At 43.7% G+C, this 17691-nt stretch overlaps 1 protein-coding gene across 6 annotated transcripts in view; it reads left to right on the top strand.

Moving 5' to 3' along the window:
- ZXDC (ZXD family zinc finger C) overlaps positions 1–17691 on the top strand; it is a 48500-nt gene that overhangs the window by 15027 nt on the left and 15782 nt on the right. For 3 of the 6 annotated variants that reach the window (XM_053598495.1, XM_053598497.1, XM_053598498.1), the window contains exons 5-8: positions 212–382; positions 2511–3169; positions 4280–4342; positions 4991–5075. In XM_053598495.1, the coding sequence (XP_053454470.1) occupies positions 212–382; positions 2511–3169; positions 4280–4342; positions 4991–5075 (978 nt within the window). Of the gene's footprint in view, positions 1–211; positions 383–2510; positions 3170–4279; positions 4343–4990; positions 5076–5180; positions 6103–17691 lie in introns of those variants that run through there. The other 3 variants (XM_053598499.1, XM_053598500.1, XM_053598496.1) reach the window with 3 other exon arrangements.

Below are 17691 nucleotides of genomic sequence, written 5' to 3'. Positions count from 1 at the left end.
GAATGTCAGAACTCCCTATGGTTCTTACTAAAGTCTTGCTTTTTGAAGACAGTTTGCTTTTGACTTTAATTCCTTATGATGCTCCTAAATGATGTTTGGTCTGTTCTCTTGCTATTGGCCATTGTGGTTTGTGACCTGATGAGGAAGTGTCATTCTTTCCTGGGTCATTGGCAGTTCCTTATTTTAACTCTCATTGCCCATTTTGTTCTAGGGTGCTGTGCTAGATTCTCCGCTCGCAGCAGTCTGTATATCCACTCGAAGAAGCACATGCAGGATGCAGGTGCTCCCAAAAGCCGTTGTCCAGTATCCAGCTGCAATAGACTCTTCACCTCTAAGCACAGCATGAAGGCTCACGTGGTTAGACAGCACAGCCAGTGCCAAGGTCTGTGCCTCTCACATCCCTCTCTGGGAGCTGTGGAGATGAGTGTGCCTGAGTGTGTGTGAGAAGCAGGGATAGTGCTGTTCTTCATCCTCAGGTGGCCTAGGACAGATGTCGTGACATGGCTACTAAGCTGATACCCTTTCCTTGTGCTCTGTCCTGCCACTGTCTTGCCTCCAAGCCTTCATTTCCTCATCTTTGGAGTGCTCCCCTTGAAGAATATTCAGCCTTCATTTTGTTGCCTTTCCCTAGCACATGTCCCCTCAGTTGGTGTCTCCACGGGACTTTTGTCCTGAATTCTGAGCCAGCTCTGCTCTTTCTAGGTCTCCTTGCTCTTTCTGAGCACTCCAGACTGTCTCCTCTTCCCTGTCCCTCTTCAAAGATGCTCTCACACTACCAGGGACACTGTTTCCTCTGGGAGTCCAATGGGGGTGGGAGTAGGGGGCCCGGGGTGGCATGAGAGCTGGTGGAGAGTTGAGGGCAAACAGTATCAATGTTCTTTTTGCATTTTCAAGTAATGTGACAACTAAAAATAGATTCTGAATTTGATTTTTTTTTTTTTTTTGTCTAGAGTAGTTTTCTTTCATAGGTTACCTTTAAAAATACAGACACTCTGGGCCAGGTGCAGTGGCTCACACCTGCAATCCTGGCACTCTGGGAGGCCAAGGTGGGAGGACTGCTTAAGCTCAGGAGTTCAAGACTGACCAGAACCTGAGCAAGAGTGAGACCCTGTCTATACTTTTAAAAAAAAGGGGTGGGAGGGGGCAGAAAAAACTAGCCAGGCATTGTAGCAGAAACCTCTAGTCCCAGCTACTTATTAACCTGAAGCAGGAGGATCCCTTGAATCCACAAGGCTGAGGTTGCTGTGAGCTAGGCTGAAGCTATTGCACTCTAGCCTGGGTGACAGAGTGAGACTCTGTCTCAAACCCCCCCAAAACATGGGTACTCTGGGTTTGTGCAGCGTGCAAGTGTGAGTTTCAGGTTGGCTAACAGTGTGGGAAAAACAGAAGCAGAGAATTGAGAACCTTTTCCCTCAAGGCCAGGCACTAGGAGAGGCAGGAAGCTGCAATGATTTCCTGGTAAAGAATAATGTGAGGCAAAAGAGGCCCAGATTCATTGTACCCACATTTTACTATCTGCTTGGTTCTACAAGAGTCCTGCAATTTGGTGTGACTGCTGTATTCTTATATACAAATCCACAGCTTGAATATTCGGTGAAAATTTTTTGAAGTCATTAATATTTACTGTTCTTCCAAGGATATTCTGATTATTTAAATTACTTAATTAAATAACAGTCAAATATTTAAAGAGTGTTATGGCCAAAGCCATGGCTACAGATGGAGAGGGACCTATAGAATTATTTTGTGTAATCATTCAGTGCTATGTCAGGGCCAGGCGCTGTGCTGGATGCTGAGGGGTGTGGAGTGGGTTATAGTCTTGGAGGGGTTAGAGGTTGGAAACACATGGTGGGGGAAGCCCACCTGGACGAGCTCACATAGGGGACATGTCTCAGCGTGCCTCAGGGGACCTGGGGTCTGAGTTCTGTGCATCTGCCTGGAGTTGGAGCTGGAGCTTTGATCTCAGTTCAGAGAAGACAGGCCAGGGGCCCAATTATATTCCCTTCTGTTAACCCCACGTGGCTCCCATCGGTTTTGGGGTGGCAGCTAGTTGTAGAATGGGGCACAAAGCTGGCAAGACATGAGCTGGCACAAGCTGACTCCAAAAATATCCCCAGAACCACAGGTCAGCTTACAGCTGACTTCTGAAGAGCATTCACCACGGGAAGTGTTAGTCTTCTCAGTAACCACTGTGGTATAGGGGGCAAAGGGTCCAGGTGTGAAGCCAGAAAGAATTTGGATCTGATCTTCTCACTGTTAGTAGTTGCTGTTACTTTAGGGAATGTTTTTAACCTCTCCAGTTATTTCCTCTGGACACATCTCTGTCAGCTTGAGCGTCTGCGACATGTCTGTGAAGTGCCTGACGTGTCAGCAAGCCAGTCCCTGTGCTGAAGAAGCCACAGGAAGGGGACAGTGAATGTTTCCTTCAGGACTTGCTCGGTAACACCTTGAGCATAAGCAAAATTTCTTAGTCTGAGGTCATAAAATAACCAGAACATTTGTTCCTTCCCCAGATCCCTTACCTCAGCTAGAAGCTCCAAGTCCTCTGGTGCCCAGCAGCGAGCTCGCTAACATAGACCTGGCAGCGCTCTTCTCTGACTCGCCTGCTGGCGGTACTGGTTCTGCTAGTGGCTCAGACGAGGCACTGAACTCTGGAATCCTGACTATTGATGTCACTTCTGTGAGCTCCTCTCTGGGAGGGAACCTCCCTACCAATAATAGCTCCTATGGGCAGATGGACCCCCTGGTCCTGGTGGCTCACAGTGAAATGCCTCCAAGTCTGGACAGCCCTCTTCTTGGCACGGCAGCCACTGTTTTCCAGCAGGGCAGCTTCAGTGTGGACGACATGCAGACCATGAGTGCAGGAGCATTAGGCTGTTTGGTGGCTCTGCCTGTGAAGAACTTGGGTCAAGACCCACCACCTGTGACCTCCAGCAGTAATTCGGCAGCACACGTCACTGCACCTGCCTCTTCAGGTGCCCCCCGTGGGAGTGCCAGTGTCCCAAAGGGGCTGGCTGCAGTCAAGGTGGAGCAGGACTCGCTTCCCAGCCCTGAAGCAGCTGGGCTGCAAGAAGGAAGCTGCAGGCTGGCCCAGCCTGTGCCGTCTAGCCCAGTGGAGAGGTCTGGTGCTCAGGACACAGAGCTCAGTGCGGGCACCGGCAGCCTCTACTTGGTATGAAGCACTCCATTCAGTCACCACCTCATAGCTCACTTCTGTTATGTTCAATTTTGAGGATAATGTGGATTAATCCTTTCTGTGCAGACGTTTCTTACTGGTTTGCAGAAGGCTGGAGCCCTGGACTACAAGTCTGGAGATCTGGATTTGACCTTGAGTCTGGAACTGATGAGCTCCTATGACCTTGAGCAGATTGCTTAACCTGAGCCTTAAATTCTCGTTGATTTCTAAACATAAGGGAATTTGGCTAGATGATTTCTAAGGTCCTTTTGAGTTCTGTGATTCCGTGATACTGTGTTTATTTTCTTGAAAAATACTGAGGTATTTCATAATGTTGAAATGGTTTGCCTTTGTGCTTTTTACCTGATGATGAGTCCTAGAAGAGGAGAAATTGTGACATAAACTACCTTTAAAGGTTTAATGGAACCTTTAAACCAATGCCAAAATATGTTTTTTAATAATTAGAATTAACAAGGAAATGGTATGATCCTTTGTTCTTGGAGGATTGTAAGAATACTTCTTCAATTCTGAGGCTAGACTGTTAGTATACTTCAATTATATTTATATCAATTATACATTTAAAATAATTTAATTTAAAATAATTTAATTAGGCGTACATGAGAGAGAGCCTGACTTTCCTCAGTCTCTAATGGGAATGAGCAAATACGGTTTGTCTTTGTGGCATAGATTAAATTTAAAGGTGACGTTTATATTGTTCAAAATTGTAAATCTTACTTTATCACAACTTTAAAAAGATGTTATACATTTTAAATTAGGATAACTTGTGAGGGTGCAGCTTTCATTTCTTCTGGTCTGAGAGGAGGACTGTCTCTGTCCCTTCACTTTAGGTGTCTCCATTGTCACTAGCAGAGCCATGCTTTTTAGCATTTACTTAGGCTGAGCGAACAGGAGCTGGGCAAGGGTGGGTGGTGTCCACAGGGCAGAGAAAAGTAGGAAGCCAGTCCCTAGTGTGGGGACTTGGTGCCCTGGTGCCTTGGGAGATAGTAGTTTTCTCGTGCCCCTTGACATTCCAGAGCCATAACTATGGGTGGAGGTGGAGGAGCTGGCAAAACCTGGATCCTAACCCCTTGTTCATTTTCTTGCCAGCCGTGTGATGTGGGGCTCCCTCGCTTCTCTGAGTACAAATGGTGTGTGGTGAATGGGTTACAGGTATGCCACAAGCTGTTGAGGGCTGCTCCTTTTCTCTTTGTAGTGATAAGTATTAAACATTTTTCCTATAAAATCACAAATTTACGATAGTTTAAGTCCTATTTGAATACTGTTTGTGTGACTCCCTCAGTAAATCTCCTTAATTCAGTAACATAATTACATGTTTGGTGTTTTAAGACTTTTGAGTGCAGCTCTTGTTGCCAGAGTGGCCCCTGCATGGCTCTGCAAGGCAGGGCCAGCCCCAGGCCTGCTGTGCTGGTACATGGCACAGTGTGAGAAGTGTCGGGGAGTGCTGCAGCCAGGTAACCCAGAGTCCCCAAGGCAAGGCTGGGTGTTTGTTTCAGAAAGCAGAGAAGTACATAATTCATTTTATGACCGTCTCTGTGTAAAATGTTTTAGACTTTAGAGAATAAACTTTGCTTCTCTGGATAATAAAATCATGAATGTTGATCCAACCGTGAGTTTGTCCAACTCTCCCTATAACTGGACATAGTATTTGGCTGTTTGTCGCCTTTGCTGGCGACTCCGAAGTGGTTACTGGAGCTCTGATGTTTCTAAGAAGCAGGCTTAGGGCAGTTCTGTAGTTCCCTTGCTACCCTTCCTTTGCTGTCTAGATCAAGTGACTGACACACTTTTCTTTGGTCTCAGGAAAGTGGGGGCTCAGCAAGAACTGATTACCGAGCCATTCAACTAGCCACGAAAAAAAAGCAGAAAGGAACTGGGAGCAATGCAGGTGAGGCCATGTGCGCTGCAGCGCCGGGTGAGCAGGGCCCTGCCGTTCTCTGTGTGCTCATGGGCAGAGGCGGTGCAGAGATATGTTCTTTGTCTTCCTTTTCAGAATGCCCTCTTACCAACTGCCTAGTGCTATGCGAACTTAAGGAAGACGGTGAATAGCAAAATTGCCAGCACCAGTATATACTTCTTCTATTTGCCTAAAAAAGTTTTATGAAAGTAATGGTTCAAACACAAGTGTCAGTTACTTGGAAGGCTACTAAGGCAGATGGACAAAGCAGGCCAGGCATCAAGAAAGCAGGGAGGGGACCTGATGCCACATGGCTGCTGGTCCTGACCTTGGCGTGGCAGAGACCTGGGAGACTGCAGCTGTCCTCAAGAACAGGGATACGTGGAGCTGACCCCTATTTCCTGTGGCATTGTGGCTTCCAGTTCAGAGTTACTTGGAAATCTTTTTTTTTTTTTTTTGGACAGAGTCTTTGTCACCCTCGGTAGAGTGCTGTGGCGTCATAGCTCACAACAACCTCAAACTCTTGGGCGCAAGTGATCCTCTTTGCATCAGCCAGACTCCCAAGTAGCTGGGATTACAGGTGCCCACCACAATGCCCAGTTATTTTTAGAGATGGGGTATCGCTCTGGCTCTGTTGGTCTTGGCCTTCCAGAGTTCTAGGATTATAGGTGTGAGCCACCGTGCCCACCCTGAAATTTTGTTTTAAAATGTCAGCAACTTACTTGCATTTTTGAACAACACCTCCGAGACCAAACAAGACCTGGTGGTCTGTGGTTGTGACTGTCTCTCCTAAAAATGGGGTAGTAGCTTAAAGGAAACTGGTAAATTTCTTTGTAAAAATAACAGTGAATTCTTTTACTATATTTTGTGTGTTTCATTTATGTTTATTTAAAATTTGTTATAAAAATATTAAGTATGTGGGATCAGTGATATTTTATATTTTGCTCTCTATTTTTAATAGTATCATGGCTTCTTGTTTAAAATAAATAATAATGCCCTATTGTTTGTTAATCTGTTTTCTTCATACAAATATTTCCATATGATGAAAGTTGCATCATTGTTGGTTATGACTCAGGAAGGGATACCTCTACAGTTTATGAAGTACAAAAATGGAACTTTTAAGATAATAGCAAAAAGTGTTGTGGTAGAAATCTATAGAAAGAGTTCCCCACGTACTAGGCAAAGTTCATGAAGGACACCATATGCCTTTGTTGAACCTGGTAGATAATTTTATACTTGAAGGGAAAAAAGGGTACTACAGGCATTCAGATATACAGATTATATTCATTGCATTGAGTTGTGATAATGTCTATAAACGTGGTTTGGTCTTTTAGCATTGTCCTTAAAAAAAATAAGGACACTTTAAAAAATCACAGCCACATATATTACCACTTCCTTAATACCAACATCTGGCAAGTCTTAATTTTTCAGTTGTCTCAAATGCCAACAAATGCTTTTTAATTGTTTGGGTCAGAATCCAAATAAGGTCTGTAAGTTACTGTTGGTTGATACGTTTCTTAGGTCGTTTCTCCTCCGTCTCTCTGCCATGTTTTTAGTGAAGAAACTGAGTAGTTCTGTCAAGTTTGCCAGTCTGGATTTTGCTGATTGCATCAAATGCGATGTAGTTTTTAACAGGTTCTGTGTTTTCGTCTGTTTCCCATAAATTGGTACATCTAGAGGTCTGATCTGATTGGTTGGTGAAATGGTTGTGGCTGGTGGCAGTGGACTCTGCAAGGGGCACCTGGCCACTGGTGGTCTGTCCTTCTGTGTCGTTAGCAGCCATGGATGACCAGTAACTTCTTAGGGACTGCAGAAGATGATGCTCTAATTCTATCTTTTTTTGTTCATTAGCTAGAACACATTTGCAGAGAGCAACTTTTCATTTCATCACCCAGAGGTGAAGTTTGTACAAGAGAGTCTAGACATTGGAATCTTTACCAGTTTGCTTTTCTTAAATTATTATTTTTTATTAAATCCTAACTTTGTACATTGATGCATTTATGGGGTTCAGTGTACTGCTTTGATATAAAGTGTGAAATGCTTACATTGAACTAAGTAACACATCCATCACAATTATACTCATTTGTTAATAGTATTCAGATGTACCGTTGCATCATGCACATTAGGTGAGGTTCCCCCAAACACCCTCCCTCCTCCCATATCCCTCGTCTCCTCCCCTTTCTCTTCTTCCCTTCTACTTTCTGGACTATAGTTATGTTTTGCCATTCATATGAATGTGTAGGTAATTATATATTGATTTCATAGTAGTATTGAGTACATTGGGTACTATTTTTACCATTCTTGAGATACTTTACTAAGAAGAATATGTTCCAGGTCCATCCAGGTAAATATAAAAGATGTGAAGTCGCCCATGTTTTTTTATGGCTGCATAGTATTCCATGGTGTACATATACCACAATTTGTTAATCCATTCATGGGTTGATGGGCACTTGGGCTGTTTCCATGTCTTGGCAATTATGAATTGGGCTGCAGTAAACATTCTTCAATGTCTTTGTTGTAAAATAATTTTTGATTGTCTGGGTATATACCTAGTAGAGGAATTGCAGCATCGAACTGTAGGTCTACTTTTAGTCCCTTGAGTATTCTCCAAACTTCTTTCCATAAAGGTCGTATTAGCTTGCATTCCCACCAGCAGTGTAGAAGCGTTCCCTTCTCTCTGAATCCACACCCACATCTGTAGTTTTGGGATTTTGTGATGTGGGCTAATCTTACTGGAGTTAGATGATATCTCAAAGTGGTTTTGATTTGCATTTCTCTGATGATTAAGGATGATGAGCATTTTTTCATGTGTTTGTAGGCCATGTGTCTGTCTTCATCAGAGAAGTTTCTGTTAAATCTCTTGCACACATAGAAATGGGATTGTTCCTTTCTTAAGAATTAGTTTGAGTTCTCTGTAGATTCTAGTTATCAGACCTTTGTTGGAAGCATAACCTTCAAAAATCTTTTTCCCATTCTGAATGTTGTCTGTTTACTTACTGTGCTCTTGACCATGCAAAAGCTTTTTAGTTTAATCAGATCCCAGTAATGTATTTTTGGTGTTGCTTCAATTGCCCAGGAGGTCCTCCTCATAAAATATTCTCCCAGGCCGATTTCTTCAAGTGTTTTCCCTGCACTCTCTTCTAGTATTTTTATAGTTTCACGTCTTAAATTTAAATCTTTTATGCAGTGAGAATCAATTTTTGTTAGTGGTGAAAGGGTGAAAGGTGGGGGTCCAGTTTCAGTCTTCTACAGGTTGCCAGCCAGTTCACCCAGCACCATTTATAAAATAGAGAGTTTTTCCTCCACTGAATATTTTTGATAGGCTTATCGTACATCAAATGATAATAAGTAGCGGGATTCATCTCTTGGTTCTCTATTGTGTTCCATAAATCTACCTCTCTGTTTTTGTGCCAGTACCATGCTGTTTTGATCACTATAAATGTATGGTGTAGCCTGAAGTCTGGTAACGTGATACCTCCTGATTTCTTCTTATGTCTGAGTAATGTGTTGGCTATTCGAGGTTTTTCCTGATTGCATATAAAATGAAGTACTATTTTTTCAAGATCTGTGAAGTATGATGATGGTGCTTTAATAGGGATTGCATTAAATCTGTAGATTGCTTTTGTTTATAGTTTCACATTTAAACAACATTGATTCTTCCCAGCCGTGAGCATGGTATGTTTTTCCATTTGTTAACATCTTCAGCTATTTCTTTTTCAGAGTTTCATAGTTCTCTTTATAGAAATCTTTCACGTCCTTTGTTAGGTAAATTCCCAAATAGAGTCCTTGACTATCTTTTCACCTTGACTATTGTTGGCATATATAAAAGCAACTGATTTGTAAATATTGATTTTGTATCCTGAGATGCTGCTGTATTCATTGACCACTTCTAAGAGTTTTGAAGTTGAGTTCCTGGGATAGGATCATATCATCAGTGAAGAGTAAGAGTTTGATCTCCTCTGACCCTATTTGGATACCCTTGATTGCCTTCTTTTGCCTGATTGCAATCGCTAAGACTTCCATTATTATGTTGAATAGCAGTGGAGACAGTGGGCATCCTTGGCCTGGTTCCTGATCTGAGTGAAAACATTTTCAATTTTACACCATTCACTATGATATTGGCTGTGGGTTTGCTGTAGATGGCCTCTATCAGTTTAAGAAATGTCCCTTCTATACCTGTTTTCTTAAGTGTTCTGATCATGAAAGGATGCTGGATATTATCAAAGGCTTTATCTGCGTCAATTGAGAAAATCATACAGTCTTTGTTTTTTATTTTGTTGATGTGATGTATTATATTTATAGATTTTGTGTATTTTGAACCAACCCCGTACCCTTGGAATAAAACCAACTTGATCATGGTGTATAATTTTTTTGATGTGTTGTTGAATTCTGTTTGCTAAGATCTTATTGAATATTTTTGCATTGATACTCAATGATATTTGTCTATAATTTTCTTTCTTTGTTGGATCCTTTCTTGGTTTGGGGATCAGGGTGATATTTGCTTCATAGAATGTGTTGGGACGTATTCCTTCTTTTTCTACGCTTTGGAAAAGGCTGTAACCCTATAGGTACTAGTTCCGCTTGAAAGGTTTGATAGAATTTGGATGTGAAGCCATCTGGTCCTGGACTTTTCTTTTTTGGGAGATTTCATATTGTGATACTATTTCAGTGATTGATATAGGTCTATTCAAGATTTCTGATTCTTTCTGGTTGAGTCTAGGAAGGTAGTTTGCTTCCAGGTATTGGTCCATTTCCTTCAGATTTTCATATTTCTGGTAATAGAGATTTTTGTAGTAATCGTTGAAGATTTTTTGAATTTCTGAGGTGTCTGTTGTTATTTCTCCTTTATCATTTCTGATAGATGATATTAGAGATTTTACTTTTCTGTTTCTGGTTAGGCTGGCCAGAGGTTTATCGATTTTATTAATCTTTTCAAAAAAGCAACTTTTTGTTTCATTGATCTTCTGAATCATTCTTTTGTTTTCAATTTCATTTAATTCTGTCCTAATTTTGGCTATTTCTTTTCTTCTGGGCTTGGGGTTGAAATGTTCTTCCTTTTCCAGTTGCTTAAAATGATCCATTAAGTTGTTGGCTTCTTCTCTTTCTGTTTTGATGAAGGCTTCCAGTGCTAAAAATTTCCCTCTTAGAACTGCCTTTGCAGTATCCCACAGGTTTTGATAATTTGTGTCTTCATTATCATTTTGTTCCAAGAATTTGGTGATTGCCTTCCTAATCTCGTCTTTGACCCAGCTATCATTCAGCCTAAGATTATTTAGTTTCCATGACTTTGTTTGAGTATGAAGATCCCTGTTGCTGTTGAGTTCAACTTTTATTCCAGGATGGTCCTAGAAGATACAAGGAATAATTTCTATTCTTTTAAATTTGCTGCTGAAGTTAGACTGGTGTCTTAGGATATGATCTATTTTGGAGGATGAGAAAAATGTATATTCAGTTTTGTTTTTGTTTTTGTTTTTTTGTAGAGACAGAGTCTCACTTTGTCATCCTTGGTAGAGTGCCGTGGCATCACACAGCTCACCGCAACCTCCAACTCCTGGTCTTAGGAGATTCTCTTGCCTCAGCCTCCCGAGTAGCTGGGACTACAGGCGCCTGCCACAATGCCCGGCTATTTTTCTTGTTGTTGTTGTTGTTTGGCGGGGACTGGGTTTGAACCTGCCACCCTCAGTTTATGGGGCCGGCGCCCTACTTACTGAGCGACAGACACCACCCTTGTATATTCAGTTTTATCTGGATGAAATGTTCTGTAGAGGTCTGTAAAGTTCATTTGTTCTAGGGTCAGGTTTAAGTCTAATATTTCTTTGTTTAGTTTCTTGTTGGAGGATCTATCTAAAATTGTCAAAGTGGTGTTAAAATTTCCAACTCTTACAGTGCAGGAAGATATCAAGTTGTTTGTATCCATTAGGGTTTGCTTTATAAATTGAAGAGCATTCTTGTAGGGTGGATAAATGTTAATTATTGAAATCTCCTCATGTTGGGTGTTTCCCTTGACAAATATGTAGTGACCTTCCTTATCTTTCTTTATCTTTGTTGGTTTAAAGCCATTTGTATCTGCAACTAAAATTGCAACCCCTGCTTTTTTTCTGGTTCCCATTTGCCTGTATTATAGAAGTCCATCCCTTCACCCTGAGTCTATTTTTATCCTCTAAGGTATAATGAGATTCTTGTATACAGCAGATATCCAGTCTGAGTTTATGTATCTAGTCAGCCAACCTGTGCCTCTTTAGAGGAAAATTTAAACCATTCACATTAATTGAAAGAATTGATAAGCATGGTTGTGTTTTGGGTGTCATGATTTTTGGATATCCAGTGGATATTTTTAATCCTTTCACCACTGTAGAAGTTAGATTTTGTTCAAAAAGTTCTGGGTTTACTTTGGAGGTAGAGCATTGCACTGGTCATTGTGGAGGATGGGTCTGAGAATATCCTGGAGAACTGGTTTAGTTATGGCAAATTTCTTCAACATGTCTATGTCATTAAAGTACTTGATTTCTCCATCACAAATGAAACTCAGTTTAGCTGGATATAGGATCTTGTGCTGGAAGTTGTTTTGTTTTAGGAGTTTGGAGATTGATGACCATCTTCTTCTGGCTTGAAACGTTTCAGCTGAGAGATCTGCAGTCATTCTGATACTTCTGTAGGTGATACTTTTCTTACACTTGGCTGCTTGCAGAATTTTCTCCTTTGTCTTAACTTTGGCAGAGTTAATCACAATGTGTCTAGGAAATGCTTTATTTGGATGAAGTCTTGCTGGGGTTCTGAAACTGTCTGCTGTCTAAAGTTCTGTATCTCTTGAAATGCTTGGGAAATTCTCCTCCAGGATCTCTTGGGGTAGAGCATCTGTACCTTTAGGTCCATCTTCTTCTCCTTCAGGAATTCCTATAAGACGAATGTTTGATCTTTTGGAGTGATCCCACAACTCTATCAGGGAGTGATCAGTTTTTGCTCTCCATTTGTCTGCCTCTTTGAGCGTTTAAGAACATTCAAAAGCTTTGTCTTCAGTTTCAGAGATCTTTTCTTCTGCCTGGTCAACTCTATTACTGAATGATTCTACTGTATTTCAGAGCTCCTCAACTAACTTTTTCATTTCCTTGAGCTCTGCTATCTCTTTTTTCATTATGTCCATATCTTTGGTGACTTTGTCTTTGAATTCATTAATTTGTTGAGACAACTTTAGAACTACTCTTTGGAATTCAGTTTCTATCTTTTCTTCCATTCTATTTATCTTATTTTCCATCCATATTCTGAATTCGATTTCTGACATTGCAGTTTATCTATGCATGGCATCTTTAATTGTATCTCCTTTTGTCATTTCTTGGGGGGAGAGTGGGGTTGATCTACTCTGGTGATTCATGTTGCCAGAGTTCTTCTGTTGGGTCCATACCATGTTTGTTTTCCACTGTTTGGTTATTAGAACTGGTAGGGTGAGATTGAATTGGGGTTCCCAGGTAGTAAAGATAGCCCCTTACCAAAGTGCTAGGCTTTGTAATTGTGGCTTATCTCCTACAACCTTACAAAGGCTCCTTTCAGAGTTTTGGCCGGATACTCTTGAGGACCTACTTGGTGAGATAGTGCAAGCTAGCTCTGTTTTGACATCAGCCAACCTCTACCCTATCCTAAGAAGCCACGGTATTAGGTTTAAATTTTGGCTATGAAGAGATACAAACAGCTGCAGCGCCCAGTTCTTTTCCGCTACAGAACTTTGAAGGTCAACCTCAGAATGTCCCCAGGTGGACAGCCCCAAACATGAGTTCCATTTAAGTTGTCTCAGGCAGTGCAAACCCTGCTCAGCAGTGAAGGATTCAAGGGTCTCCAACAGCACAATTGGCCCCCGCCTGCCAGACTCAGTCCACGCTGTTGTCCGCTTCTCTGCTCACAGGCCCAGTTGGAGCCAGGGGATACATCCTTGCTCACCAGTCTCAGTCCACACCCACCTAGCCTCTTCTTGGCAGACCAGTTGGAGTCAGGGGACCACACCCCCACCTGCCAGTCTCAGTCCACTACCTGGCAAGCCTCTGTTCACAGGCTGTGTTGGAGTCAGGGCACCACGCCTTTGCCCTCAGATCTTAGTCCGTGCCTGGCAAGCCTATGCTTGCAGGCCCAGCAGGGGCTGCAGGCCAGCCCTGCCTGCTGAACTCAGACCACAAGGGGCAACCGCTCCCTCGCTGTGGGTGCTGTGAGAGCTGGGGGTTCTGTACCCCATCCCGCCAGACAGAGCCCAAACCGAGGGTCAACACCACCACAGGCCAGGCACAGTCATAACCAGGGGACTGCTCCTCCTCTTGCTGATTGTCTCTTTCTTCCCATACCCTGTTTCTTCCCCGTTAGTCACAGTTTGGGTCCTGATGGTTGGCGGTCCACGTTATGCCCAGATCTCTCAGGATAAGACCAAACACTGTGTTCTGCAGGAGGCAGAACATCAGACCGCCATGCGAGGGTGAACTGGGAATTTGGACTTGTGAGGGAAAATATCTGTTCGATTTTATGCCTACTGGGATGGTGTCTAGGTTCATAAGTGGGATGACCCTGGGAGAAAGAGACCTGGTGTTTAGCCACTTTCTCCAAAGAGATAAAATGAGAGGTCTTTTGTTTCCTGCTTATTCACAGATAGCCTGCAGCAGGCCTCCTGCTTGGGGGAGGGGTCTCCCATCCTCTAGTTGATAGGCTTTGTACCTGTGATTAATTTTCTTGAATGCTCTTCCTTGGAGTTACAGCTTGCCAAACTTCTTTTTTGGCTCAGCTTCCCACCTTTGGCTTCATAGAGTCCGATTCTGTCCAGTTTTTCTCCCTCTGGTCAGGAGCCTCTGCCAAGAGTTGCTGCCAGTCGGCCATCTTCCCAGAAAATTACCCTCTTTACCAGTTTTCAAATGATGGCTTGGTCTTTTAGCCTTCTCTAATGATGGTCAGAGTATTTATTTTAATACGCTCATTGATCTAAACTTTTTTTTTTTTTTTTGTAGAGACAGAGTCTCACTGTACTGCCCTCGGGTAGAGTGCCATGACGTCACATGGCTCACAGCAACCTCTAACTCTTAACTCTTGGGCTTACGTGATTCTCTTGCCTCAGCCTCCCAAGCAGCTGGGTGATCTAAACTTTTTATAGACTTTTGAGGGAAATAGAAATACGCCACCTGCCAGGTGTCTGCATTCCTATGTGAACACAGTGGAGAATGTCCTTGTGAGGGTGAGAGCTTACCTGCTGCCGCCACAGTCTCTGAAAAGCCTTGAAGTACCAATGAGCAGCCCAGAGAGGGACAACTTGGGAGAAGGCCTCTGCACCCTCCCCAAAGCTTCTGAGGCCAACCGTGTTTCCACCCCTGATGTTTTACTTGCTGTAATTTTAGACTTAGAAAAACCTTCTTCCCTGGGTGGTGGAGTTCCATGTGTATCATCACACCTTCGAATCCTCAGCAGTGGTGGCCTCTGCCCAGCCTCCCTTGAGTCAGTGTCCTGCGTGGTGGGGTGTGCTCACCAAGGCTGGAAACTCAGTCTCACCATGCCAGTGTTCTGTGTGGTGGAGTGTGCTCACCAAGGCTGGAAACTCAGCCTCACTATGTCAGTGTCCTGTGTGGTGGAGTGTGCTCACCAAGGCTGGAAACTCAGCCTCACCATGCCAGTGTCCTGGTGTGGTGGAATGTGCTCACCAAGGCTGGAAACTCAGCCTCACCATGCCAGTGTCCTGTGTGGTGGGGTGTGCTCACCAAGGCTGGAAACTCAGCCTCACTATGCCACTGTCCTGTGTGGTGGGGTGTGCTTACCAAGGCTGGAAACTCAGCCTCACCATGCCAGTGTCCTGTGTGGTGGAGTGTGCTCACCAAGGCTGGAAACTCAGCCTCACTATGCCAGTGTCCTGTGTGGTGGAATGTGCTCACCAAGGCTGGAAACTCAGCCTCACCATGCCAGTGTCCTGTGTGGTGGGGTATGCTCACCAAGGCTGGAAACTCAGCCTCACCATGCCAGTGTCCTGTGTGGTGGAGTGTGCTCACCAAGGCTGGAAACTCAGCCTCACCATGCCAGTGTCCTGTGTGGTGGAGTGTGCTCACCAAGGCTGGAAACTCAGCCTCACCATGCCAGTGTCCTATGTAGTGGAGTGTGCTCACCAAGGCTGGAAACTCAGCCTCACTATGCCAGTGTCCTGTGTGGTGGAGTGTGCTCACCAAGGCTGGAAACTCAGCCTCACTATGCCAGTGTCCTGTGTGGTGGAGTGTGCTCACCAAGGCTGGAAACTCAGCCTCACCATGCCAGTGTCCTGTGTGGTGGAGTGTGCTCACCTAGGCTGGAAACTCAGCCTCACCATGGTCTTGGAACTGGATGTCAGTGTCCTCGCTGTCCCAGCCCCCATGCAGGCTCCTACATGGCATGTGTTTGTCACCTCTCCCTCATCTCCAGTCAATGTCAGGTTGTCAGCCCACTCTTGCCTGTGATGCTTTTGGAGAGGATGGGTCGGTCACTTGGGGCCATCCCTCTGTGGAGGTCTGCCTTCTTGTGATCAGCCTAGGGTTAGGGCTTTGTGGGAGCTGAAGGTTAGATGCCACCCAGCTGCATCGTACCAAGGGCTGTGCTGTCCACATGCTGCACATAGGTTGACCTGGATCACTGCCTAGGGTTACAGCTGCCAGGTTTCTCCACCATCAGCTTCTTATTTTCCCTGTTATAATTAACATTTATCTCAAGGTAGCCATTTGGAAACTGTGTCTCTAAGACTACCTTCACTTCTTACCATGGAATACTCTTCAGCTACTAAAAAAGATAATGACTTTACATCTTTTTTATTAATGTGGATGAAGCTGAAACACATTCTTCTTAGTAAAGCATCACAAGAATGGAGAAACTAGAATCCCATGTCCTGATATGAGGACAGTTGATCCTAGTACATAGTGGGGGGTGGGGGTTCATGGTGTGTGACATACTTCTTGGGGGTGGGGAACATTTATAAGAGGGACTTTACCTACCACATGCAAGCAATGTAACTTGGTTGTTTGTACCCTCAATGATTCCCCAACAATAAAAAAAAAAAAAGACAACCCTCACTTCTGACACCAACTGCAAGTTTAGGGGTTGTTAAGAGAACCCTTAGGTTCAGTAATTTTCTAGAAGGACTCATGGAACTCACTGAAAGCCATCGTACTCATGGGTTAGGGTTATTGCAGTGAAAGGACATAGATTAAAGCCAGCTAAGCAAAGAGGGCCCTGGGGCAGAGTCCGGAAGAGCTCCTAGTTGGAAGCTTCCAAGTGTCCTCCTTTGGAGGCGTGGATGCTCCCACCTTCTTGCACATCAGCACACAGACCATTGCCAACTTTGGGAGCTCACCTGAGTCTTGCTGTTCAGAGTTGTTATTGGGGCTCAGTTGTGTGTACTAACTGATTTTAGTCTCCAGGACCTCTACCATAGACAAGTTAGCATAGACTGTTGGGTGTGGCCCCAGGCTCCAGGTAAACAGAGACACTCTTTAGCAGGCAGGACATCACCTAGAAATCACCTCCTAGAAGCCAAGAGGCAAAGGTCAGATCTCTCCACATGGGGTTAATCCTTCCCTGTTTACTGTAAATACCATGTGTCTCTTTAAACTGTCCACTGATCGAACACTTACCAGTGGGTTTTGCCTGTGGTATTAACTGCTGTGGTCTTGTGACTTTCCGTTTCCCTTACTCTCATGTGGTTTAGAGTTCCTCTGTAAAGAAGAGCTGTCCCTCCTCTCCCATTTACTCATTCAGTTATATCAGTGTGTACTCAGAGATACTTGCTTCATTCCACAGGTCACAGTCGATGTTAAGAGTATGGCCGGAATCATGGAGGTTTATTTTGTTGCTCTCGTGTTCCAGCTTTAGCCATCTGGAGCTCCTTTGGTTGGATTCTTGCATCCTTGTCAACAGGCCCCATCCTGGCTCTTTGTTTTGTGTACTTCCTTCCTTTCAGCACCACCAGGTTCATCTTGTGTTATCCCTGCCCCTGCCCTGGTTCCCTGGAGAGTGGGATTTAGAATCCAGGATGTGGATGTTAGTTGTGCTTATTGCTGCCGGGTGTCGCTGTGTTAGGGTCTCAGTGGATGGTGCTAGAAAGTGTGTTTATGTCTCTTAACCCACTAGCTGTGTATTCAGAGGATTTCAGATTTCAGGGGGGAAGTATGTATGCTACATATTTTGAATGCCCCTAGTTACTACATGAGCACTTTTTGGCAAAATATATCTAAGTGGGATCAAGGAAGTAATCAGGTCAGGTTTTGCTGCTAAATTATTTTTGGCACTGCATTTAGGGGAACAAATGGGTTTGGGGTTGTGGACCTATAGTAAGCTCAGAAACAGAAGTTGCAGTGTAACAGGACTATGGTTGCAAATATACTTAGAAGTGGCGTGCATGTGTGGATTCTTAGAAAATGTGCAGCCTGAAGAGGTGGGACCTGAAGTCCGCAGCTACTCCCAAGCACATTGATGTTGAGTAGTTTTGAAGTTCTCAGAATAAACAGAGTTTTTGCTCAAAATAAAAATGTCAGTTTTTATTTTATTTTTTGAAACAGTCTCACTCCTTTGCCTTGGGCAGAGTGCCATGGCATCATAGCTGATAGCAAACACAAACTTTTGGGCTTGAGCAATC

The sequence above is a fragment of the Nycticebus coucang genome, chromosome 8 (assembly GCF_027406575.1).
Source record: "Nycticebus coucang isolate mNycCou1 chromosome 8, mNycCou1.pri, whole genome shotgun sequence".
NCBI classification, from domain to species: Eukaryota; Metazoa; Chordata; class Mammalia; order Primates; family Lorisidae; genus Nycticebus; species Nycticebus coucang.
This window is presented reverse-complemented; position numbering and strand designations above follow the sequence as displayed.